The sequence below is a fragment of the Salvelinus namaycush genome, chromosome 6 (assembly GCF_016432855.1).
Source record: "Salvelinus namaycush isolate Seneca chromosome 6, SaNama_1.0, whole genome shotgun sequence".
Lineage (NCBI taxonomy): Eukaryota > Metazoa > Chordata > Actinopteri > Salmoniformes > Salmonidae > Salvelinus > Salvelinus namaycush.
This window is the reverse complement of record NC_052312.1, coordinates 15034701-15061829: the sequence shown is the minus strand read 5'-3', so window position 1 is coordinate 15061829 and position 27129 is coordinate 15034701. Positions and strand designations below refer to the sequence as shown.

General features: G+C 42.8%; 1 protein-coding gene across 1 annotated transcript; it reads left to right on the top strand.

Annotated features, from left to right (window-relative positions):
* The first annotated feature begins 3495 nt into the window (after positions 1–3495).
* LOC120049521 lies at positions 3496–27074 on the top strand. Its single transcript, XM_038995773.1, has 34 exons — positions 3496–3511; positions 3714–3841; positions 4032–4166; positions 4256–4327; positions 4425–4601; positions 4835–4931; positions 5133–5356; positions 5534–5687; positions 5775–5986; positions 6581–6698; positions 6876–7081; positions 7177–7294; positions 7404–7573; positions 8115–8174; positions 8286–8436; positions 14223–14312; positions 14561–14688; positions 14879–15022; positions 15112–15183; positions 15281–15457; positions 15667–15763; positions 15965–16188; positions 16365–16518; positions 16590–16801; positions 16960–17077; positions 17256–17461; positions 17557–17674; positions 17784–17953; positions 18497–18594; positions 18706–18814; positions 24743–24866; positions 25150–25238; positions 26050–26346; positions 26535–27074. Exons 1-34 carry the CDS (start codon positions 3496–3498, stop codon positions 27072–27074), a joined length of 5205 nt encoding a protein of 1734 aa, XP_038851701.1.
* The last annotated feature ends 55 nt before the right edge of the window (positions 27075–27129 follow it).

Genomic DNA, 27129 nt, shown 5'->3' with positions numbered 1-27129 from the left:
GGGGCCCCTGTGTTGAGGGTTAGCGTGGCAGAGATGTTGTTGCCTACCCTCAACACCTGGGGCTGGCCCATCAGTCTATGAATGGTAATCTACAAACAGCATTCTCACAGTTATTTCTCCTGTTGTCCAGGTAGGAGAGGGCATTGTGAAGTGCATTTGAGATTGCGTAATCTGTGGAACTGTTGGGGAGATATGAAAATTGAAGTGGGTTCAGGGTGTCTAGGATGATGGTGATGATGTGTCATGACCAGCCTTTTCAAAGAACTTCATAATTACAGTTGAGCGCTACAGGGCGATATTCATTTAGGCAGGTTACCTTGGAGTTCTTGGGAACAGGGACAATGGTGGTCATTTGAAACATGTTGGGATTAACGACTGGGACAAGGAGAGAGTGGAAATGTCAGTGAAGACACTTGCTGGTCTGCACATTCTCCAAGAATGCTCACTGGTATTCCGTCTGGCCCGGTGGCCTTGTGAGTTTAAACATTTTAAAAGCTTTACTATCATCAGCCACGGAGAGTGAGATCCGGTCTAATAGGATTCCACCTTCCTCCTATATTGTCCTTTTGAATGTTTGATGTCTCATCGGAGATCGTAGCGGGCTTTCTTGTAAGCAGTAGCTATAGCCTTTAGCAGAGCACCGATATTGCCTGTAATCCATGGTTTTTGGTTTGGATTCGTTCGCGTAGTCGCTGTGGGGATGAAGTCATCTATGCACTTATTGATGAAGCCCGTGACTGATGTGGTAAACACCTTGATGCTATTGGATGAATCCCAGAACATATTCCAGTCTGTACTAGCAAAACAGTCTTGTAGCCTTGTGTCTGCTTCAACGGACCACTTCTGTATTGAGCGCGTCACTGGTACTTCCTGTTTTGAGATTTTGTCTGTAAACAGGAAGCAGGTAGATAGTCATGGTCTGATTTGCCAAAGGAAGGGTGAGGGAGGGCCTCATCCACAGACTCTCCCTACAGGTAACAACACACATGCATGCACGCACACACACTATTTACACACTAACATTCAAATGTTCAGTTCTCTTAACAATTGTGTTTTGTTTCAGGCTGACCATTCAATGTCCCTACCCTGCCAATGACACCGTCACTGTCTTTATTGAACACCCTGTCAACTCAACCTTTGCCCTCTAACCTCTGCTGCCTATTTAATACACTAGTCTCCAGCAGAGGTCAGGGCAGTGGGCAGTATGTGGGTGTGGTGATAGTTGGGATCCAAGAACAAAATGTACCTATAAATGTGACTATTTTCAGATTCAAAATACCATAGCTGTAATGTTTTTGTAACTGTTTGAATATGTTATGTGGTGAATGATCTTGATTGAATGATATTGGTTCTTGCTTTGATTGCTGCTACAGGGAAGATGCTCTGTTGAATGCCCAATAAAACATGAAAACATGTTTGCAAATTTGTGAAGTTGGTTAAAATCCCAACTAAATGTATTTCATATAATGAGCCCATAGCCAAGTGAAAATATAACTCTTGACTTGGGTCACTAAAAAGGCTGTGTTTACACAGGCAGCCCAATTTTGATATTTTTTTGACATTATCAGATCAGCTCTGAAAAATATCTGATGTGATCGGTCAAAAGACCAATTAGTGGAAAAAAATATCAGAATTGGGCTGCCTGTGTAAATGCAGCCATAGTGAAGGATTAATCTGTACCATGAATATGAAATGACATGTATAAATATCAATCATAGACTATGTATACTGAACAAAAATATAAATGCAACATCAAATCAATTAGGACCTAATCTATGGGTTTCACATGACTGGGAATACAGATATGGATCAGTTGGTCACAGATACCTTAAAAAAAAGTAGGGTGGTGGATCAGAAAACCAGTCAGTATCTTGTGTGAGCACCATTTGCCTCATGCAGCGCAACACATTTCCTTCACATAGAGTTGATCAGGCTGTTGTCCAACCCCTCTTCAATGGCTGTGCCAAGCTATTGGCGAGAACTGGAACACACTGTCATACACATCGATTCAGAGCATCCCACACATGGTCAATGGGTGACATGTCTGATAAGTATGCAGGCCATGGAAGAACTGGGACATTTTCAGATTCCAGGAATTGTGCACAAATCCTTGCGACATGGGGCTGTGCATTATTATGCTGAAACAGGAGGTGATGGCAGTGGATAAATGGCACTACAACGGGCCTCAGGATCTCATCACGGTATCTCTGTGCATTCAAATTGCCATCGATAAAATGCAATTGTGTTTGTTGTCCGTAGCTTATGCCGCCAATACCATAACCCCACCGCCACCATGGGCACTCGGTTCACAACGTTAACATCAGCAAACCACTCACCCACACGACGCCGTACACGTGGTCTGTGGTTGTGAGGCCGGATGGATGCGGCTTATGGTAGAGAAATGAACATTCAATTCTCTGGCAACAGCTCTGGTGGACATTCTTGCAGTCAGCATGCCAATTGCACTCTCCTTCAAAACTTGAGATATCTGTGGTATTATGTTGTGTGACAAATTTTAGAGTGGCCTTTTATTGTCCCCAGCACAAGGTGCACCTGTGTAATGATCATGCTGTTTAATCAGCTTCTTGATATGCCACAGCTGTCAAGTGGATGGATTATCTTGGCAAAGGAGAAATGCTCACTAACAGGGATGTAAACAAATATGTGCACAAAGTTTGATAGAAATAAGCTTTTCGTGCATATGGAAAACGTCTGGGATCTTTTATTTCTGCTCATGAAACATGGAACCAACACTTTACATGATCCGTTTATATTGTTGTTCAGTGGAGATGGAAAACACATCCTAAGAAAGGGGGAGGAGAGGAGATGAGGAGAGGAATCCACTTCAGACTATTTAGCTGCGCCCCTAGGCTCTGGCAAGCTGGCCAACCATGCGACCCAATTAGCTAATTAATTACCTCAATCACAGCACCACCACCATACAAAAGTGCCAGAGAGAGAACATTCTACTCATCAACTGTTGTTTTGTCTAGGAAACTGTCAGTACGTGGTAGTTGATGTTGTGTTGTCTAGCAGGTGTAGTTTACTAGCTGTTCCTGGCTAGGGTTAGACACTTCTACGGAGCAATGGCTTTTGGGTGTTGGTTGGGGTAAGTTTGGTGGTGGGCATAAATGTTTGAGTAAGTGTCTTGATGCTGGCACACTTTGTTGACCTGTGCTTATGTTTTTCTTACAGAGTATTTATACTCCTGTATGTATGGCCTAGTGTAAGATGTTCTGACCTTCCAAGAGGTAAGAAACTTAAATTGGGTCAGCTGAGCCTTTATACAAGCTATAGAACACTTGTATGAATTGTTGGTCAGCATCATATAGCTTCCACCCTTCAGATACTCAACTTGTATGTCTATGTAGGGGCCATTGAGACTGCGTGTCGGGATCGATACCTGTTGGTAACAACCCAACTCTCATTCGCTGGGAATGAACCTCGCTTTGAAGCGGTTGGTAAGTAGGCTTTTAACCTTAATTCTGACGCAAAATGGGCCTGAAATCAGGTTTGGTCAGCTCAACTTGGCATCTAAACATGTCTTGGCCAGTGTTAGGTAGCTGGTGCTGACAGGAAGTCTCTCCCTGCAGTATATTTCAGTCTCTCACTGTGCCTGTTGGACCAATTAGGAAGAAATATATTTTTATTTAGTATTGGACTTGAGCATATTCAAGTCATTTGGTTTGACTCAGTCCTTTACCCCCATCTAGATGCTGATGGCGTTCACCCCATCACTAAGCAGTATGGGTCAGAGTGTGGCTACATGTTCAGTATCCTCCCTCTGCCTGGCCATGCTGAACTCAGAGCCTCCTACTTCTCCTGCCACACTGACAACCAGGTTCATATCTTCTGTGCATTGTGGTCTTTTCGAAGCCACAACCCATGGGCCCACTGGTTAAATCAACATTTCCATTTCAATGAAATTACAGTGAACAGGAGTAGACATTAAATTGATATCTGTGCCCACAATTTTCTAGTTAAATTGCTACCAAATATCTCAGTTGAAGGTCTTGCTTTTTGTATCTTAGGACGATGAGGTGTTCACTTTTAGCTTTAACTTGATCGCAAGTGGAGTGGGAAACACCTACACTGTGAATGCAACCTGCTCCCTCCCTTTACCCTGGTCCCCCAGAGAAGTCAGCTGTGAGGAGAACTATATGGAGGTACTGATGCATGGATCTAGAATGTGTATCCAGGGCTCGTGGAGGTGGGCATGTGTATTTTTATAGGAGAGTGTTATGTTACACTGTAGGTGTCAATGAGGAGTGACGTGTCCTGTCTATCTGGTACAACAACGGATGCCTGGACTGCTGCCCTTGCTACAGTAAGCTAAAGGCTATTTGGCAAATTCTCAATTAGATGAGCTCCACCAGTTTGTCCCCAATACCACCATGCATGCCCTGTCTCTTGTTCCCCATCAGGCCCACAGCTCTGCCACGTCTACCTGGCAGGTGATGTTCCAGCAGGAGGGGCAACAGCTGATTCCCATGTCCATCTCAGAGGCTCGGGAGCTGGGCTACGTGTTCCACCTCACCCAGGGGAGACTGGTGTTCCGCTCGCCCTACACACCACGGTCTGTCATGGGGTCTGTCTCCATGGTGAGGATTTAAATGTCATTTTCAATGGCTTCCTTTATCTTGGTTGTGTCGTCAGGCTTGCTTAATTTGACATTAACTACCTAAACTGGTGGCTGTATTCTGAGAGGGTCTTACATTGCGTAATGTTTAAAACCAGGGTTATGCAGGATGGGACGGCAGCTGGTTATTTAGACTACTGAAATGCCTCCTTTTGTACTGTTGGCAAGTACACTTCATCCATTCTTCAATTCCAGGTGAATGGTTCAGTGGTGGAGGTGGTCCATCCCATACTGTTCTCCAGGCAGAGATGGGTGGTTATGATGGTGGACTGGATTGTTGCGTGCAGCACTAGTAAGTTCCAGTGAAATATCAGGCTCCACATAATCAAGGTTCAGACCTGAAGGGACTGGATTCTCTTAAGCAATAGTGATGGCTCAGTTAAGCAAATACTACTTTCACCTATGAAGTTATTTCAGATCAGTGAGATGTTTCGATCAATCAGTTGCAGAGGCAGAATTGCTCACTGGGTCTTAACACTTGTAATCTTTCCAGATGAAGGAATGTATGATGGGGTGGGGCTGGTCTGGCAGACCCCCACTCTGCTGTCCCCGCTGGTCTCTGGCCTCTCTGGGTTGGAGAGCAGCAAGATCTCAATGGGGGTGGATGGTCAGCTCCTGAATGAGCCCATCACAGCAGAGCGAGGCTACAGCCTGGACATCAGTGACACCACTGTCCAGATCAGCATCCCCTTCAACGCAGCCGGAGGATACAGAAAAGTCAGTAGCATACTAGGCCCGCATCTGCCCTTTCACATGCAGACGTTTACCTTGTATTCTGAAGCAGAGAAGCTGCAAATGGCTTCAGTCGCTCAAGTCTTCTGTACACCTTGAATATTCTACTTTGTATCCTGTAACCTAAATGCAGATGCTTCATAACTGTTTCAACTCTTCCAGAGCTTTGTGATGGACAACATGTACCATGAGTTCTATGTGTTCCGTCTCTACTATGAACAAACCTTTCTTGATGACTGCGGTGTGGAGACCAGACTCCGCCTCCACAGGCCCATGAACACACCCCTTCTGATCCAGCACACCTCCATCATTAACCGTAAGGAGTTCTACTAGCCAATCCGAAGTGGCTCTTCAGTGCCATGGTCATGATTGCTAATGACCCTGTTGTCCTTCCCCACCACAGAAACAGTCCTTGAGGATCGTGTGTTTACTGTTTACCTGGGGAACCTCTCCTACGATGTTGACCTGGTGGCTGTGAAGCTCAATGGTCACAACTTCACCATACTAGAGGCGAATAAAAGTGGCCTCGTCATAACCATGGTCCCCCAGCCCAATAGTACCCTACATGCCTACATTCTCAGGGTGCCATTTGATGATGCCGTTGTTCAAAAACTGGTAAAGAGAAATATTTATGTTTACTCTTTAATGAACTACTGTTTTTTTCAGCATTTCCTCATGACTTCTTGATAAGGGAATTTATGTTTAAAGTAATGATAAGAGAATCTGAATGACATTAAGAGTAATGACTTAATTAAGTATTTCACCCTAATAGTTACAGAAGTTTAGACATAATACTAGAATATTGTGAGACAGTGGGAACATTGTTTGTGTGTGATAAAGAGGAACTGACAAAAGACATGTTTTGGTACTGTGACGAAGGCCAGGAGAAAGTTCCTTCACCCAGGGAGGAACAGATTCATTTGTAGGAGTTTTCAGCACCTTCTCGTGGATAAAGGACCGTACCTTTTGCATAAGCTGTGTCTTGGCCTAATTATTAATATTAAACCCAGGGTCTTACAAACCTTGAATTGGTCAAAGCTTAATTGATTGTTATTATCATTGGGATTGAAAATTCTCATGACACTTCTCATTGGAGGAGATCCAAGGTTCCTCCCCTCAAACATTCTCCAATGGGTTTTGGGGACCTGAGATTCTCCCTTAGTATGTGGATGTAAGATTCTGTTTCTAAATGAGTGTTCATATCCATAGTACTCTACAGAGGGTCGTCTTCAGTTCTCATTGGACATCAACTACACTTTGGTCATCCTGCCTCAGGAGGAGCCCTACTACTACCTGGCTTCAGTCGTGGCTCAGTTCATTGATGTCTGTAAGTTGACTAACTTTATTTAAGAGACCTGGGCTGGAAGTGATATTTCTCACGATGGTCTTCCTAGCCTTCTGGTTCTGCCTAACGTGGACGCAGCCCAGCTATCTACCACGGTTTACCCCTGATGTCATCTTGGCACTATTGACTAAACTATTGGGCTGGTCTTTTCTTCGTCAGTTCCTCCGGTCTTCAAAGGCGTCTGCAATGAGAAAAGCATCAGTTTCCAGATGGTCCATAAGCCATTTGACTACCTGTGGGAGGTGGGTGTTGGCCCATACCTTCTGACCACAAATCTGGCAGACAAGCGTGGATACATCATGCAGAATGACAGCAAGAGTCTGACCCTGGAAGTGCCCCTCTTCACTGTTGGCTACACTTATAAGGTGAGATGCTCATTGGTCAAGCGCTTAAACTGACTTGTCGTTGGGTAAAGTAGGAGTTATAATTATTTAAAATGTACCGTCTCTATTTATTCCAGGACATCAATTTGAAGCAGTTCTACGGCTCATTTGAAATTCACTCGCGACTTCCCAAGACCTTGGATGTCAAGAGTTCCTTGGCCAAAGCCTGTCTCTTTCAGACTACTGAGGTCATAGGTAACTACTAGTGCCTCCATCTTTGCCTGCAGCTTAATGTATTGCCTGACTGTTTATAGTGTCGATCATTCACTTTGTTCTAGCCCAGCTCTAACACAACTTTCTCTAGTGTGTTCCACTAAAGGGGTGGTGACAGTGGTTACTGATGTGACTCTGGCTATTCCTGGAGCTGAACCCAACAGAACCTTTCTCCTGGACTCCACCTGCAGGCCTCAAGAGACAGATGACACCAGGGCTCTCTTTAGCTTTGGACTCCACACCTGTGGTACCAGGGTCCAGGTATAACTGTCCAACCCATAAAATGTTAATCCTAAAAATGATCAAGTGACTGGCCCTACCAGTGACTACTTCAAATAAAAGTTTGTCATCTAATCTGTTAACCCAGAAATAATCTTGCTTAATTTGTTCAGCTGCATAACTTAGTTCTGGTTACATTTGTCTTAAATTGCCACTTCTTCTAGTGTGATGTCTCAGCTAAAGTCCCCCTAATTTCACATGTCTACCATCCCAATTGTTCATGTACCACCATTGCCCAATCCTGATGCGTCCAAATAATCTGCAAAAAAAACACCGGAACTACTGCTGTTATCAATGCATCCCATCATTGGTTCAGGCGCAGAATCGGTCCTCGAGATTAGCAAGCCTCCATCTCAAACCGTCAGCATACAGGCTGAATATTTAAATTAATATTCTGACTGACAGATGTCTTTCTCATGAGGCCTGACAAGGGAACAACCATTTAGTTTGTAGACATGGCTTGCAACAGTTTATTGATTGTCATTGAATTATGTTCAGGCTTGTGACATCCTCTTGTTGTTAGGTTGACCATCAGCACGTTACCTACGAAAATGAGATCAACGTTGAGCACAAGAGCCAATCTGTGAAAGCACCATTCGAAACCAGGGATACTGCCTCTGTGTACGTGACTTCACTAATCTACTGCCTCATTGGTTGAAATAAATATTCACGTCAGTCAACTCTCTCACTACAGGCACTTGTGGCTTTAATGTTCAGTTCTCTTTTTAGGATGATCGTTCGGTGTGTCTATCCACTGAGTGACCTATACAAGCTGTTTGCATATTGGCAGTTTGAGGCAGACTCTCCAGGAGTTGGTACCATCTTGACTAGAGTTCCTGTAAAAAGTAAGTTTTTGGATGTTGTGCAGCTGAAAAGGGTGGTAACTGCTACAGCTTTTTACACCTGACTCTCTGTCCAATCATAGTATTTCAGCCCACCTATCCACCCACTACCCTCGCCACCACCAGAAGACCGTTGACCTCCACAACTACTTCCAACACAGGCCTGAGTCCTGGGAGGGACATGCCTGGCATCCAGCCTAGGGCTAAATATGTCAAAGTCTTCAGCTGGCAAATGAACCAACCTACAGGAACCACTTAGGCCCAGACCCCAGTCACTCTCCATACAATGGTATGAGGTGGAGAAATCTGTTCTTTCTTGAAGAGTTATAACTTGATTTTATTCTCTCCACAGGAACTAATGAAACCATTGACTGAATCGGGAGTGATTGCGGTGTTTTTTAAAATAAAATAAGTCTGGTTCTTAATAAATATTTTCTTACAATCTGTACCTTGTCCTGATTGGTGTGGCTGCTTCCAGTTTGGGGATTATATCACAAGTGAGGACTTTATTTGGGAACATTAAATTGGCTAGGTAAATGCTTTGTGTGTGATGCTTTCATCTCAGTCACTTAAGATGCATGTTGGCCTTTAAGGGGTGATCAGCAGTTCTAACCGTGGCCACCCTGCCACTTTTGGTCAACTGCTGCAGGATGGGGCCTGAATATTTAAGCATTCGGATTCATAAACTGCATTTTAAACTGCAAGGCGTGACCATGAGATCAAAATAATGAACCATGTTGAGGCTAGTGTTACTAGAAATGGAGTAAAGGAAGCTCGAGGCATTAAGTTATATTAAAAAAATTGTTCAAATGAATGGCATAACTACAGATTACCCCTTAATCATTCTACAGTTTACAAAGCTTCTGTTGACAGAGCAATGACAGGCTATTGCTGCTTTTATTACCATGCCGTTTCAACGTCTTCTGTGACTTCAAAGGGTGTTGCTAGAATATGAGTCTGAATTGGTTATGCCTAGAATTTAAGGCTCATACACTGTCAAGTTATAAACGTTTTACATGGATGCTTTAAGGCTGTTAATAGGTACCCCAATTCTGGTTTTGCTATTCTGATCTTGCAATTCTGATCTTGCAATTCTGACCTTGCAAGTTGCATGTCATTGAAATGCTAAATTGTAACTGGTCCCATCAGAACGTGACATAGGTCTAGATTGCACTACAACAGGTGGCACAAGTCATATCCTGGTAGAAGGTCATCAGCCAATTTAAAATCTTTGAAGTTGGTGGTGTTCAAGCTTGTTCATTGATGGAAGTGTCATTAACAGGCTACTTGTCAGCATAGTTGCTTTGATAATCAGAATTGCTTTTGACTGGCTAAATTGCTCCAGACAACTAGCCTACAGCTAGATGCCTACAGCTAGATGTGCATCCAATCATCCGACAATGGCCTATAGTTGGCTTTTGGTTAGAAGCATTTGTGCAATGGCATAGGCCTATATTTTTGGATTTGTGTGTACATTAACTTTTCTCAAAGTGAGACAAATGTGACTGGCATTTTCAGAGATCCAGGAATCGCAAGTTCAATTTTCTAATTCAAATGCTTAATTACGAAACAATGTAATGAAAGGTAGTTTTGTCGCATGATCGGTGAAGACGCCAAGCATTCAACTATTGACTTATGGACAGCTCATGAACTAGGGTGTCGACGTTTTGATTGAACTCGTATTATATTTAATGTAGGCTACCTGTTTTGCATGTGTTTGTGTAAAATTGCCTCTGCTGAGAGGGTAGGCAGTTTACCCACTTCAGACAAATACATTGTGGGTATAGGGACAAACTGAACAAAAATATAAATAACATGTAAAGTGTTGGTCCCATGTTTCATGAGCATAAATAAGAGCTGTTAAATTTTCCATACACACAAAGCTTATTTAATGTGATGTGCACAAATTATTTACATACCTGTTAGTGAGCATTTCAACTTTGCAGAGGTAATCCATCCAACTGACAGGTGTGGCATGTCAAGAAGCTGATTAAACCGCTGGGGATAAAAGGCCACACTAAATGGTGTAGTTTTGTCACAACACAATGCCACAGATGTCTCAAGTTGAGGGAGTGTGCAATTTGCATGATTGCAGGAACGTCCACCAGAGCTGTTGCCAGACAATTACATATTCATTTCTCTACCATAAGCTGCGTTCAACGTCGTTTTACAGAATTTGGCAGTTTGTCCAACCGGCCTCACAACCGCAGACCACGTGTAACCACGCCAGCCCATGACCTCCGGCTTCACCTGCGGGATCGTATGAGACCAGCTACCCGGACAGCTGATGAAACTGTGGGTTTAGACAACTGAAGAATTTCTGCACAAACTGTCAGATACAATCTCAGGGAAGATCATCTGTATGCTTGTAGTCCTCACCAGGGTCTTGACCTGGCTGCAGTTTGGTGTTGTAACCAACTTCAGTGGGCAAATGCTCACCTTCAATGGCCACTGGCATGCTGGAGATGTGTGCTTTACACAGATTAATCCAGGTTTCAAATGAACCGGGCAGATGGTAGACATCTTGTGGGTGAGCGGTTTGCTGATGTCAACGTTGTGAACAGAGTGGCCGTGGGGTTATGGTATGGGCAGGCATAAGCTATGGACAATGAACACAATTGTATTATATCAATGGTAATTTGAATGCGCAGAGATACTGTGACGAGCTCCTGAGGCCCATTGTCGTGCCATTCATCAGCCGCCATCACCCCATGTTTCAGCATGGTAATGCACGGCCCAATGTCGCAAGGATCTGTAGACAATTCATGGAAGCTGAAAATGTCCCATTTCTTCCTTGACCTGCATACTCACCAGACATGTCACCCATTGAGCATGTTTGGGATGCTCTGGATCGACGTGTACGACAGCGTGTTTCAGTTCCCTCCAATATCCAGCAACTTCGCACAGCCATTGTAGAGGAGTGGGACAACATTCCACAGACCACAATCAACAGCCAGATCAACTCTATGAGATGTGTCGCACCGCATGAGGCATATGGTGGTCACACCAGATACTGATGGGTTTACTGATTCACTCTCCTACTTTAAATATATATATATATTTTTTTTAAAGGTATCTGTGAACAACAGATGCATATCTGCATTCCCATTCATGTGAAATCCATAGATTAGGGCCTAATGAATTTATTTCAATGGACTGCTTTCCTTATGGGGTGGCAGGGTAGCCTAGTGGTTAGAGTGTTGGACTAGTAACTGAAAGGTTGCAAGTTCAAATCCCCGAGCTGACAAGGTACAAATCTGTTGAACCCACTGTTCCTAGGCCGTCATTGAAAATAAGAATGTTTCTTAACTGACTTGTCTAGTTAAATAAAGGTAAAATATATATTTTTTTAAATAATATGAACTGTATCTCATTAAAATCTTTGAAATTGTTGCATGTTGCGTTTATACTTTGGTTCAGTATAGAACCATAGATACCTGACATAGATCAGTACCTCTGTGATGTGCTCACAGCTAACTTCTCTGGAGACTAGGGCAGAGGAGACCAGGTTTTAGATATGGTGTAGCTTGTCTCCACTGTCGTTAGTCATGAACAAGTTGAAGTTAAAGGTGAACACCTTGTCCTCCTAAGAGGGTAGAAAAGCAGTGAGCAACTTGCACCAAAGAAAATAAATAACAATGAAGATAAAAATATATATATTTTTAAATGGTATGGTTGGAAGCCACGCCACAAAAAAACTATACACAATATATACACTACCGTTCAAAAATTTGGGGTCACATAGAAATGTCCTTGTTTTTTAAAGAAAAGCAAAAAAATTGTCCATTAAAATAACATCAAATTGATCAGAAATACAGTGTAGACGTTGTAAATGACTACTGTGTCTGGAAACGGATGATTTCTAATGGAATAGCTACATGGGCGTACAGAGGCCCATTATCAGCAACCATCACTCCTGTGTTCCAATGGCACGTTGTGTGAGCTAATCCAAGTTTATAATTTTAAAAGGCTAATTGATCATTTGAAAAGCCTTTTGCAATTATGTTAGCACAGCTGAAAACTGTTGTGCCTATTAAAGAAGCAATACAACTGCTCTTCTTTGGACTAGTTGAGTATCTGGAGCATCAGCATTTGTGGGTTTGATTACAGGCTCAAAATGGCCAGAAACAAAGAACTTTCTTCTGAAACTCGTCAGTCTATTCTTGTTCTGAGAAATGAAGGCTATTCCATGTGAGAAATTGCCAAGAAACTGAAGATCTGGTGCAACGCTGTGCACTACTCCCTTCACAGAACAGCGCAAACTGGCTCTAACCAGAATAGAAACAGGAGTGGGAGGCCCCGGTGCACAACTGAGCAAGAGGACAAGTACAGTACATTAGAGTGTCTAGTTTGAGAAACAGACGCCTCACAAGTCCTCAACTGGCAGCTTCATTAAATAGTACCCGCAAAACACCAGTCTCAACATCAACAGTCAAGAGGCGACTCCGGGATGCTGGCCTGCTAGGCAGAGTTCTTCTGTCCAGTGTCTGTGTTCTTTTGCCAATCTTAATCTTTTCTTTTTATTGGCCAGTCTGAGATATGGCTTTTCCTTTGAAACTCTGCCTAGAAGGCCAGCATCCTGAAGTGGGGTCAAATTACCATAGGCCTCAGGATCTCATCACGGTATCTCTGTGCATTCAAATTGCCATCGATAAAATGCAATTGTGTTCGTTGTCCGTAGCTTATGCCGCCCATACCATAACCCCACCGCCACCATGGGCTCTCGGTTCACAACGTTAACATCAGCAAACCACTCACCCACACGACGCCTTACACGTGGTCTGTGGTTGTGAGGCCGGATGGATGCGGCTTATGGTAGAGAAATGAACATTCAATTCTCTGGCAACAGCTCTGGTGGACATTCTTGCAGTCAGCATGCCAATTGCACTCTCCTTCAAAACTTGAGATATCTGTGGCATTGTGTTGTGTGACAAATTTTAGAGTGGCCTTTTATTGTCCCCAGCACAAGGTGCACCTGTGTAATGATCATGCTGTTTAATCAGCTTCTTGATATGCCACAGCTGTCAAGTGGATGGATTATCTTGGCAAAGGAGAAATGCTCACTAACAGGGATGTAAACAAATATGTGCACAAAGTTTGATAGAAATAAGCTTCTCATGCGTATGGAAAACGTCTGGGATCTTTTATTTCTGCTCATGAAACATGGAACCAACACTTTACATGATCCGTTTATATTGTTGTTCAGTGGAGATGGAAAACACATCCTAAGAAAGGGGGAAGGAGAGGAGATGAGGAGAGGAATCAACTTCAGACTATTTAGCTGCGCCCCTAGGCTCTGGCAAGCTGGCCAACCATGCCACCCAATTAGCTAATTAATTACCTCAATCACAGCACCACCACCATACAAAAGTGCCAGAGAGAGAACATTCTACTCATCAACTGTTGTTTTGTCTAGGAAACTGTCAGTACGTGGTAGTTGATGTTGTGTTGTCTAGCAGGTGTAGTTTACTAGCTGTTCCTGGTTATACATTTCTACTGCTCAGTGGCAATGGCTTTTGGGTGTTGGTTGGGGTAAGTTTGGTGGTGGGCATAAATGTTTGAGTAAGTGTTTTGACACTAGCACACTTTGTTGACCTGTGCTTATGTTTTTCTTAGAGTATTTGTACTCCTGTCTGTATGGCCTAGTGTAAGATGTTCTGACCTTCCAAGAGGTAAGAAACTGAAATTGGATCAGATTAGCCTTTTATACAAGATATAGAACACTGGTATTGTGGGTCAGAATCATTTAGCTTCCACCCTTCAGATTCTCACCTTGTGGGTCTATATAGGGGCTATTGAGACTGCGTGTCGGGCTCGATACTTGTTGGTAACAACCCAACTCTCATTTGCTGGGAATGAACCTCGCTTTGAAGCGGTTGGTAAGTAGGCTTTTAACCTTAATTCTGATGCAAAATGGGCCTGAAATCAGGTTTGGTCAGCTCATGAACTTGGCCATGTCTTGGCCAGTGTTTGGTAGCTGGTGCTGACAGGAAGTCTCTCCCTGCAGTATATTTCAGTCTCTCACTGTGCCTGTTGGACCAATTAGGAAGAAATATATTTGTATTCTGTATTGGACATGACCATATTCAAATCATTTGGTTTGACTCAGTCCTTTACCCCCATCTAGATGCTGATGGCGTTCACCCCATCACTAAGCAGTATGGGTCAGAGTGTGGCTACATGTTCAGTATCCTCCCTCTGCCTGGCCATGCTGAACTCAGAGCCTCCTACTTCTCCTGCCACACTGACAACCAGGTTCATATCTTCTGTGCATTGTGGTCTTTTCGAAGCCACAACCCATGGGCCCACTGGTTAAATCAACATTTCCATTTCAATGAAATTACAGTGAACAGGAGTAGACATTAAATTGATATCTGTGCCCACTATTTTCTAGTTAAATTGCTACCAAATATCTCAGTTGAAGGTCTTGCTTTTTGTATCTTAGGACGATGAGGTGTTCACTTTTAGCTTTAACTTGATCACAACTGCTGCAAGTGGAGTGGGAAACACCTACACTGTGAATGCAACCTGCTCCCTCCCTTTACCCTGGTCCCCCAGAGAAGTCAGCTGTGAGGAGAACTATATGGAGGTACTGATGCATGGATCTAGAATGTGTATCCAGGGTTCGTGGAGGTGGGCATGTGTATTTTTATAGTAGAGTGTTATGTTACACTGTAGGTGTCAATGAGGAGTGACGTGTCCTGTCTATCTGGTACAACAACGGATGCCTGGACTGCTGCCCTTGCTACAGTAAGCTAAAGGCTATTTGGCAAATTCTCAATTAGATGAGCTCCACCAGTTTGTCCCCAATACCACCATGCATGCCCTGTCTCTTGTTCCCCATCAGGCCCACAGCTCTGCCACGTCTACCTGGCAGGTGATGTTCCAGCAGGAGGGGCAACAGCTGATTCCCATGTCCTTCTCAGAGGCTCGGGAGCTGGGCTACGTGTTCCACCTCACCCAGGGGAGGCTGGTGTTCCGCTCGCCCTACACGCCAGGCTCTGTCATGGGGTCTGTCTCCATGGTGAGGATTTAAATGTCCTGTTCAATGGCTTCCTTTATCTTGGTTGTGTCGTCAGGCTTGCTTAATTTAACTACCTAGACTGGTGGCTGTATTCTGAGAGGGTCTTACATTGCGTAATGTTTGATGGTAAGGAAGCTGCTTATTTAGACTACTGAAATGCCTCCTTTTGTACTGTTGGCAAGTACACTTCATCCATTCTTCAATTCCAGGTGAATGGTTCAGTGGTGGAGGTGGTCCATCCCATACTGTTCTCCAGGCAGAGATGGGTGGTTATGATGGTGGACTGGATTGTTGCGTGCAGCACTAGTAAGTTCCAGTGAAATATCAGGCTCCACATAATCAAGGTTCAGACCTGAAGGGACTGGATTGTCTTAAGCAATAGTGATGGCTCAGTTAAGCAAATACTACTTTCACCTATGAAGTTATTTCAGATCAGTGAGATGTTTCGATCAATCAGTTGCAGAGGCAGAATTGCTCACTGGGTCTTAACACTTGTAATCTTTCCAGATGAAGGAATGTATGATGGGGTGGGGCTGGTCTGGCAGACCCCCACGCTGCTGTCCCCGCTGGTCTCTGGCCTCTCTGGGTTGGAGAGCATCAAGATCTCAATGGGGGTGGATGGTCAGCTCCTGGATAAGCCCATCACAGCAGAGCGAGGCTACAGCATGGACATCAGTGACACCACTGTCCAGATCAGCATCCCCTTCAACGCTGCCGGAGGATACAGAAAAGTCAGTAGCATACTAGGCCCGCATCTGCCCTTCACATGCAGACGTTTATCTTGTATTCTGAAGCAGAGAAGCTGCAAATGGCTTCAGTCGCTCAAGTCTTCTGTACACCTTGAATATTCTACTTTGTATCCTGTAACCTAAATGCAGATGCTTCATAACTGTTTCAACTCTTCCAGAGCTTTGTGATGGACAACATGTACCATGAGTTCTATGTGTTCCGTCTCTACTATGAACAAACCTTTCTTGATGACTGCGGTGTGGAGACCAGACTCCGCCTCCACAGGCCCATGAACACACCCCTTCTGATCCAGCACACCTCCATCATTAACCGTAAGGAGTTCTACTAGCCAATCCGAAGTGGCCATGATTGCTAATGACCCTGTTGTCCTTCCCCACCACAGAAACAGTCCTTGAGGATCGTGTGTTTACTGTTTACCTGGGGAACCTCTCATACGATGTTGACCTGGTGGCTGTGAAGCTCAATGGTCACAACTTCACCATACTAGAGGCGACTAAAAGTGGCCTCGTCATAACCATGGTCCCCCAGCCCAATAGTACCCTACATGCCTACATTCTCAGGGTGCCATTTGAGGATGCCGTTGTTCAAAAACTGGTAAAGAAATATTTATGTTTACTATTTAATGAACTACTGTGGTTTTCTCAGTATTTCCCCGTGACTTCTCATTGGAGGAGCTCCAAGGTTCCTCCCCTAAACTTCCCCTATTGTGTGGATGTAAGATTTTGTTTCTCAATGAGTGTTCATATCCATAGTACTCTGTAGAGGGGCTTCTTCAGTTCTCGTTGGACATCAACTACACTTTGGTCATCCTGCCTCAGGAGGAGCCCTACTACTACCTGGCCTCAGTCGTGGCTCAGTTCAATGATGTCTGTAAGTTGATTTTAACTTTATTAAGAGACCTGGGCTGGAAGTGATAATTCTCACAATGGTCTTCCTAGCCTTCTGGTTCTGCCTAACGTGGACGCAGCCCAGCTATCTACCACTGTTTACCCCTGATGTCATCTTGGCACTATTGACTAAACTATTGGGCCGATCTTTTCTTCGTCAGTTCCTCCGGTCTTCAAAGGCGTCTGCAATGAGGAAAGCATCAGTTTCCAGATGGTCCATAAGCCATTTGACTACCTGTGGGAGGTGGGTGTTGGCCCATACCTTCTGACCACAAATCTGGCAGCCAAGCGTGGATACATCATGCAGAATGACAGCAAGAGTCTGACCCTGGAAGTGCCCCTCTTCACTGTTGGCTACACTTATAAGGTGAGATGCTCATTGGTCAAGTGCTTAAACTGACTTGTCGTTGGGTAAAGTAGGAGTTATAATTATTTAAAATGTACCTGCTCTTTTTATTCCAGGACATCAATTTGAAGCAGTTCCGTGGCACTTTTGAAATTCTCTCAAGAGTTCCGAAGACCTTGGAGGTCAAGAGTTCCTTGGCCAAAGATTGTTTCTTCCAGACTACTGAGGTCATAGGTAACTACTAGTGCCTCCATCTTTGCCTGCAGCTTAATGTATTGCCTGACTGTTTATAGTGTCGATCATTCACTTTGTTCTAGCCCAGCTTTAACACAACTTTCTCTAGTGTGTTCCACTAAAGGGGTGGTGACAGTGGTTACTGATGTGACTCTGGCTATTCCTGGAGCTGAACCCAACAGAACCTTTCTCCTGGACTCCACCTGCAGGCCTCAAGAGACAGATGACACCAGGGCTCTCTTTAGCTTTGGACTCCACACCTGTGGTACCAGGGTCCAGGTATAACTGTCCAACCCATGAAATGTTAATCCTTAAAATGATCAAGTGACTGGCCCTACCAGTGACTGCTTCAAATAAAAGTTTGTCGTCTAATCTGTTAACCCAGAAATAATCTTGCTTAATTTGTTCAGCTGCATAACTTAGGTCTGGTTACATTTGTCTTAGAAATTGCCACTTCTTCTAGTGTGATGTCTCAGCTAAAGTCCCCCTAATTTCACATGTCTACCATCCCAATTGTTCATGTACCACCATTGCCCAATCCTGATGCGTCCAAATAATCTGCAAAAAAAACACCGGTACTACTGCTGTTATCAATGCATCCAGTCATTGGTTCAGGCGCAGAATCGGTCCTCGAGATTAGCAAGCCTTCATCTCAAACCGTCAGCATACAGGCTGAATATTTAAATTAATATTCTGACTGACAGATGTCTTTCTCATGAGGCCTGACAAGGGAACAACCATTTAGTTTGTAGACATGGCTTGCAACAGTTTATTGATTGTCATTGAATTATGTTCAGGCTTGTGACATCCTCTTGTTGTTAGGTTGACCATCAGCACGTTACCTACGAAAATGAGATCAACGTTGAGCATAAGAGCCAATCTGTGAAAGCACCATTCGAAACCAGGGTTACTGCCTCTGTGTACGTGACTTCACTAATAATCTACTGCCTCATTGGTTGAAATAAATATTCACGTCAGTCAACTCTCTCACTACAGGCACTTGTGGCTTTAATGTTCAGTTCTCTTTTTAGGATGATCGTTCGGTGTGTCTATCCACTGAGTGACCTATACAAGCTGTTTGCATATTGGCAGTTTGAGGCAGACTCTCCAGGAGTTGGTACCATCTTGACTAGAGTTCCTGTAAAAAGTAAGTTTTTGGATGTTGTGCAGCTGAAAAGGGTGGTAACTGCTACAGCTTTTTACACCTGACTCTCTGTCCAATCATAGTATTTCAGCCCACCTATCCACCCACTACCCTCGCCACCACCAGAAGACCGTTGACCTCCACAACTACTTCCAACACAGGCCTGAGTCCTGGGAGGGACATGCCTGGCATCCAGCCTAGGGCTAAATATGTCAAAGTCTTCAGCTGGCAAATGAACCAACCTACAGGAACCACTTAGGCCCAGACCCCAGTCACTCTCCATACAATGGTATGAGATGGAGAAATCTGTTCTACACGTCATATTTCTTGAGTTATAACTTGATTTTATTCTCTCCACAGGAACTAATGAAACAACTGACTGAATTGGGAGTGATTGCGGTGTTTGTGAATGTAATTAAGTCTGGTTCTTAATAAATATATTCTTACAATCTGTACCTTGTCCTGATTGGTGTGGCTGCATCCAGTTTGGGGATTATATCACAAGTGAGGACTTTATTTGGGAACATTAAATTGGCTTGGTAAATGCTTTGTGTGTGATGCTTTCATCTCAGTCACTTAAGATGCATGTTGGCCTTTAAGGGGTGATCAGCAGTTCTAACCGTGGCCACCCTGCCACTTTTGGTCAACTGCTGCAGGATGGGACCTGACTTCAAGCATTTGGAGTCATAGACTGCTTTTTGGTAGCAAGGAGTGACCATGAGATCAAAATAATTAACCATGTTGAGGCTAGTGTTACGAGATATTGAGTCAAGCAAGCTCGAGGCATTAAGTTATATTCCAAAATTTGTCCAAAAATGAATGGCTCAACTACAAAATCCCCCTTAATCATTCTATAACTTACAAAGCCTCTGTAGACATGATTTGTCTAGTACTTCACTTGAAGTGGCACACGGCCTGCATAGCTGAGCACATTTGCTATAACGGACAATGACATGCTATAGAAACAATGTCTTCTGTGAATGCAAAGGGTTTTGCTAGAATGTAAGTTGACTTGTCATGAGTATGTCTGCTGAACAGGAGTGGGAGGCCCCGGTGCACAACTGAGTGGGAGGCCCCGGTCTCCCACTCCTGTTTCTATTCTGGTTAGGGCCAGTTTGTGCTGTTCTGTGAAGGGAGTTGTACACAGCATTGTACGAGATCTTCAGTTACTTGGCAAATTCTCGCAAGGAATAGCCTTCATTTCTCAGAACAAGAATAGACCGAGTTTCAGAAAGTTCTTTGTTTCTGGCCATTTTGAGATGGTAATTGAAGCCGCTGATGCTCTAGATACTCAACTAGTCTAAAGGCCAGTTGTATTGCTGCTTTAATCAGGACAACAGTTTTCTGCTGAGCTAAAATAATTGCAAAAAAGTTTTCTAATGATCAATTAGCCTTTTAAAATGCTAAACTTGGATTAGCTAACACAACGTGCCATTGGAATACAGGAGGGATGGTTTGTTGATAATGGGCCTCTGTTCACCTATGTAGATATTCCATAAAAAAATCTGCCATTTCCAGCTACAATAGTCATTTACAATATTAACAATGTCTACACTGTATTTATGATCAATTTTATGCTATTTTAATGGACAAATTTGCTTTTCTCTCAAAATCAAGGACATTTCTAAGTAACCCCAAACCTTTGAACGGTAGTGTAAGTACAACATTTTTTTTTTTTTTTGGTTTAAACAGATAACAAAACCCACTAATTATAACTGTACAGACGAACCAATCACAAAAAAAACTGTTTTATTTAAAATGTGTGAATTAGGCTATATGGAGGAGATTACTGAGTAGTTTGGTTAATCAGGCTGACCCCCAGTCTTCAGTTGAAGTTATTGTGAGGTTTTGGAAATATGAAGATTAGAATTTCAGAGTATGGTAGAGAATTGACTGTGGGGTGCGGCAGTGGGAAGGGTGAAGGTTATCGCAGTGTCTTGTGTTGTATAGATGAATTTTAGAATGAACCTGGAAGAATCCATTGAAGTGTTTAGGTAAACTGTCTGGAAGGTATGAGTACTTGTAGATGAAAATGCATAATTCGCATACATTAATGTCGTAAATAGACAAGATATTGAGTTTCTTAAACAAAAGTGCAGATGGAGCCAGGTAATTAAATGAGGTTAGTCTTGCAAATGTATTTTGTATGATGAGTAATTTGTGTAGGTAGGAGGCATATGTACTGGCCCAGACAATATTAGAGTAAATGAGATATGAGTAAATTAAGCTATAGTAAAGAGTTAGGAAGCAAGCCTGATGAACCAAACCACTAATCTTTATGATGATACCAACAGACTATTACTTTGCTGCGGACAAATTGAATGTGATCTTTCCAGGATAACTTTTCATCAATTAGAATTCAGAGGAATCTAGTGTATGAGACTTGTTCCATTCCATTCCCGCAAATTGAGATTCTGGCCTTTTTATAATTTAGTTGTTTTTTTACAATATTTCTTATTCTTACTAGTGAGCACAATAAAGATCATTTGTTTATCTGGAACAATTCAGAAAATTTGGCCATGCCTGAGTTGGCTTCATTAATTAGTGAATCAAAATTCTTATGTGATAAAATCGAATTGTTATCGTCAGCAAAGGGAATGGGAAGTACGGTAGGAGACACAGCAGCAAGGTCATTGATATAGATTAGGAATAACAATTATAAAATTGTTCTCTATCATAAATATAACTATATAACCAATTATATGTATAAATCATGAAAACAGTAATAATGCGATTTAGAAAGTAATATTTCATGATCAACCGTGTCAAACGCTTTGGATAGATGTCAAGAGCATATTCATTGTTGTTAAGGGTTGTAAATATTTTATCCACAAATTGCAAAAGAGCCATATCTGTGGAAGTTTTTATGAAAACCATATTAGTGCTCATATAGAATAAAATGTTGATTTAAATGTTTCAACATTCTCTTATACACCAATTTTTCTAAGATTTTTTGAAAAACATGGTAGTATAGATACTGGGTGATAATTTGTAAAATATATTGGATCCCCAGATTTATAGAGGTGGATAACTGGCCATTTTTCTCATCTTTAGGAACAATACCAGTTTGCATAGATTTGGTGAAGATATATGTTAGCAGCTCAGTGATCGAGGAAGACACCGATTTCACCAAATCAAAATTCTGAGGCACCAATCTCATCATGCCCTGCTGCTGATAACTTTAAATGACCAATACTACCATCACCTACATTTACTTCAGGGGGATCAAACTGAAGCAGAGAAGGGAAATGTCCCTTAATGTAATCCAAGGGATTTCCATCCGTTTTCATTGACATAGAAGAACCCACATTCACAAAAAAAGTTATTAAATTCACATGAAATAACATTAGGATCACTATAAGACTTATTTCCAACAATACATTGAGATGGGTATGGGTGTGGTCCCGTGTGGCTCAGTTGGTAGAGCATGGCGCTTGCAACGCCAGGGTTGTGGGTTCAATTCCCACGGGGGGACCAGGATGAATATGTATGAACTTTCCAATTTGTAAGTCGCTCCAGAGCGTCTGCTAAATGACGTAAATGTAATGGGTTAGTTGTAGATGCCTTTTTAGAAATCAACAGTTGATAAACGATTTTCCAAGTTGACTTATTACTTAAGGATTCTTGGAATTTGTTAGTAAAATATATTTGGGGGGATATACAAAGTAGGTGAGTAAATTTGCAGAATTTAGGGGAGAGGGATTTGTGAGAATTGTTTTATACAATTTTTATTTATTTTTTAAACTGGATTATTTGAGACCGGTTGTAAACCAAGGTTAAAGTCTGGTAAGCAGACTCAACATCGGCCTGATTATAATTATTTTTTCCATGAAATATCATCAATTAAACATCTTAAAGCGCTCACAATTACTTTAGTTAAATATTCTACATTTCATGCTACTAAATATTCCCATCTGTTCATTTCCAGCTGCCAAAGAGAAGTAGAATTGGAAAGTAATCAGAAATGTCAATGTAAAATATACTTGTATTAACCACATTATTCAAAATATTATCAATAAGGGCGGAGGGTGAACTAACTGGTCACTCGTGTGGGCTTATAGATGAGGGGATACAGATCGCTAGAGTATAAATTATTCAAAAAGTCTGATGTCAGTGAATGGTTCTCACTTTTAAATAAATGTATGTTGTAATCACCCAATAGAAAACACATTTTTATCTTCATTATTAATCAAATCCAAGGTTGATGCAAGGATATCAATGAAACTACCAATGTCGGAATCGGGTGGCCGATAGATGCATCCAATTAGCACTTCTTTACCACCAAAAAATGAACGGGTCATTTTTATGAAAAGAGATTCAACATCAATGTTATCAGATGTTGAGGTTCTACAGTGGTGACAGGAGAAGTAGGAGGCTCTGAGCTCAACATGGCCAGGCAGAGGGAGGATACTGAACATGTAGCCACATTGACCCATACTGCTTAGTGATGGGATGAACACCATCAGCATCTAGATGGGGTTAAAGGATTCAATGTTTCAATGCGTACGGTCAAGTCTGATTTTAATACATTTTAGGTCAAAGGTTTACACTTAAAATGTATTGAAACAAAACCATGTCAATAAATGCATCATTAACTTACCAATAGCTTCGAATCGAGGTTCAATATCAGGAAATGCCAAGAACGCAGACACCACATGACATCTATCCCGACATTCAACCTGAACAATTCCTGAAAGACGAATTAAAGGTAATACCAATCAGGTTTCAATTGTTTTAAAAACGTTATTATAAAACGTATCATAGGCTAGAAGAAGTCTTACCCACTGTAAACCCACAAACACTGCAAGCAGTATAAAGGAAACTCTAGAAGGGTGAGAATGAATCAATTGGTAACCAATCACTGCCCTGCAATAGAATTTATGACAAATTGAATCACTATTATAGAAGTTAGCAATATTTTATAAAACTATTTAAATGAATGAGCTTCCCTGAAGTAAAATCCAGTTGGCATTTATTTAATAAAGCTGGAGATCCTTGATCAACGTCTTCACAGTGTTCTTCCCATGATGGAAAGTCAGACAGTATGGTTGCTTTATTTTTTTTTAATACTCGCCTATCCTAAGAACATAATTGACCACGGATTTAAAACGGTTGCTAATATGCAATTTCACTGATCTACAATGCATCTCGATAGTCGTATACGCCATTGAAAGTAGGTTTAATGGATTTAGATGTAGCCTATACATAGTGTAACGACCCTGGGTTTATAATCGCTGAAATCGACTATGGCGCACGAGCATGCTTTTGCGGCACAGTCGATAGCGCGCCGGACCTCGGGCTTAGAAGGTCGAGGGTTCGAGACCTGCTCCCTGCTGTTTCATTACAATATATTATTCAATCAGAGACTAATCATTACTCCCTGATATGGCCAGCAGGTAGCGCCATGCTCATTTACCAAATGTCAATGCGCATCAATTGTCTATGACTCCTGTGGTTCAATCAACAAAACTTTAGCAAACATGTTTTCGTACCTTAAGAACTTGTTGCTAATTCATTCGAAATAGTTGAAGCTTCCAAAACAGTTATCATCTTATTTTCTTTGTGCATTGATCGTTGCTGGTCCTTTCAGATTATATTTGTTGTAGTGAAATAGAAAAGTTGTTGCAGCGATATGAGCGACAGACATGGAAGTTCTGCAAAGTTCAATGTGAGTTTTCCAGAATTATAGCCTACTGATACAGAAGTAACAATTTAGTAGATTTGGAACAACACACTACAATTTAATTGCGAGGTAGTAGCCTACAATAATAAGCATGAACTGAGTAAATGGAGACTACACAAAAACATGACCATCGTCTAGACTGGTGTGTTTGCGGTTTGACAATTATGCTTGAAATTAAATAATCAGCAGCCAATACCTTTGTCTTATTCCAATATCTGTGTTGTCTTTCCTCCAACAACAGAGCCCAAGGCAGGTGGTCCTTCCTCCATTCTCCAACAGGACCCTTCACCACCCCTCCTTCCTGCCCCTGTACATTGCAGCCATGGGCTCGGCCCAGTACCCCTGGAGACCCCACCAACAGCCAGGTGAGGACAGGACAGGTGCACCACCACCCCTCTCAGGTGCCTTATGTAGCTCTTGGACCCTCTGCTAACTTTTGATTGGGATTTGGTACATATTAGCCAGGGTTCAAATTACACATTTACTTTTGGGGTTGACTTGGAAATAGTAGGGCTGTATGTTTTTTAAACTCTCATCATTTGTTTAACGTTCATCAACACTTTTGACTCCTGAATCCCGATTTTTAAGACCAGCCTCCTAAATGAATCAAGGCCTATATTTGTTTATTGGACAATTTGCCCCCATCAGTTCCAGTTATGACTCCCTCGGAGTTCTTCTACACGGACCCCACCATGCGCCGGGGACAACGGGTACCGAACATTGTGACCGAGTTGCAGGTGAGAGCATCTTTGGTCATAATCCAGCTCATCAATTATGCAGTCATCTGCCCTTTTGCAATGCCTTAATTGTATATAACTGTAATGTGCTAGATGCCAACAGAAAGAGAGAGTACACCCCCAAAACCATTCCCCGTGTATTGATTAAAATCATAAAGCACAACCTATTAAATGCCCCCTTTCAGTGGGGTTATCCAGCTTACTAGAGATTAGTGGAGAATATTAGGGGTCATGATGGGGTGGGAGTGGGCTGTCTATGGACTTGGGAGGCAACTTGGATCTTGTTGGGGGGTTGTTCAGGGATTAAAGGGGGATCAGACAGACTGGGGGAGTGTAATTAGATTGCCTCCCTCTAGTCAGACAGGGCGAGTGGGGGTGGAAAGAAATTGGGACGGTAGAACACAGTGTAGAGAGGTCATTTAGTTTGTTTTGGTGTGGAAGTGAGATGGGGTTAGAACCGTAGGAAGATCCTCTGTTTTCACTGCTGCTGGTGGTGTAGAAACGCTTACAGTCGTTGAAGGTAGTCATGAGCAGAACTTATCACAAATGAAACTTTAAATGAAGCAGTTTCTCATTTTACATTTTAGTAATTTAGCATACGCTCTTATCCAGACTTACAGTAGTGAGTGCATACATTTAGACTTTTTTTGTACTGGTCCCCAGTGGGAATCGAACCCACAACCCTGGCGCTACATAGGACTCCACTATTTACATAATGCACTGGATATACAACAGACCACTTGTGTATTTTGCACACAAAAGCAGTAACTGCACATGAACCATACTCCTCCCTTCTTACCCTCCACGGCAGGTTTTTGAGTGCTTCCAACTCAACACCCCTCGCCCCATCATGTCCTCTTGCCCCGCCCCCCCTGTCAGACCTGACCCCTTCAGATCACAAGCCCACCCTACCAGAGACCTGGGTGGCCACACCTGGAGGAGGGACCCTCCCCATCTGCCCATCACCCCCAGGCCCAGAGAGAGGGGACGGAGTCAGGCTGTGATCCAGCTAAGCCTGGAAGAGGATCAGGCTATAACTAACCTACTGAAGCTCCATCACCAAAAGCCTGGTCATCCAGAGGTCACTACTGCCGTCATCTCCACCCAGGTAAATAAAGTAAAGTAGAATGAAGTAGAATGAAATGTACCTCTAGTAGCTGATCTAAGGTCAGTGTTAGGTTTCCTCCTGAAGGACTGGGGTAGTAATCTGATCCTAGATCTGTGTTTATGGGCAACTTTTTGTGAGTCTGTAAAGATACAAAAGAAATTCCTAATAATATACAATCCAACTAACAGGTGGCTTGTCCTGAAGGGACATCGCCAAGTGATCACACCTCAACCCTTAGCCAGCCATCAGTGTGTCAGTCCATTCCCACCACCAAACCATCTCCAGCTGAAGAGATGGGACTTTTTCATAGAGAGGACCAGCTCTTTGTGTTGGCCATCTTGGAGCCCCAACATCAGAACGAGCCCAGACTGAGGTCTGATGTGGAGCTGGAGGCAGCGAACGCATTGCTCACTATGGATGAGGAGTCGGTCAGTCTGGTGGATGATGAAGGGCCCTGGAACCAGACTCAGACCCTGGACAGGCCCTCTAACAGAAGCCCTGAGAATCTACATCTCCAGTACTTCTCACCCGAAGAGTGTGATGGTGATACACTGCCATTAGAAGACGATGAAAGCTGCCTATCCCCAGAAGCTTTGCCTCCAATGACCAGTATTTGGGATGCGGTGGCTCTGAGAAATGGGACTGTCACAGAGTCTGAGGGGACGGCTGTGGATGCCCTGTTAATACTGGGTGACCTCACAACCCCATGTTGTCCTCATTTCAATTAATCGCCCACAAATGTGCACAACATATGACAGTTAATCTCAGGTTCAATTCGAGAAA

Bases quoted from the DNA above. Each gene is read 5' to 3' on its own strand.
- LOC120049521 (XM_038995773.1), top strand. The intron at 5,688-5,774 runs GTAAGGAGTTCT...TCCCCACCACAG, and splicing joins GCACACCTCCATCATTAACC to AAACAGTCCTTGAGGATCGT. The intron at 16,519-16,589 runs GTAAGGAGTTCT...TCCCCACCACAG, and splicing joins GCACACCTCCATCATTAACC to AAACAGTCCTTGAGGATCGT.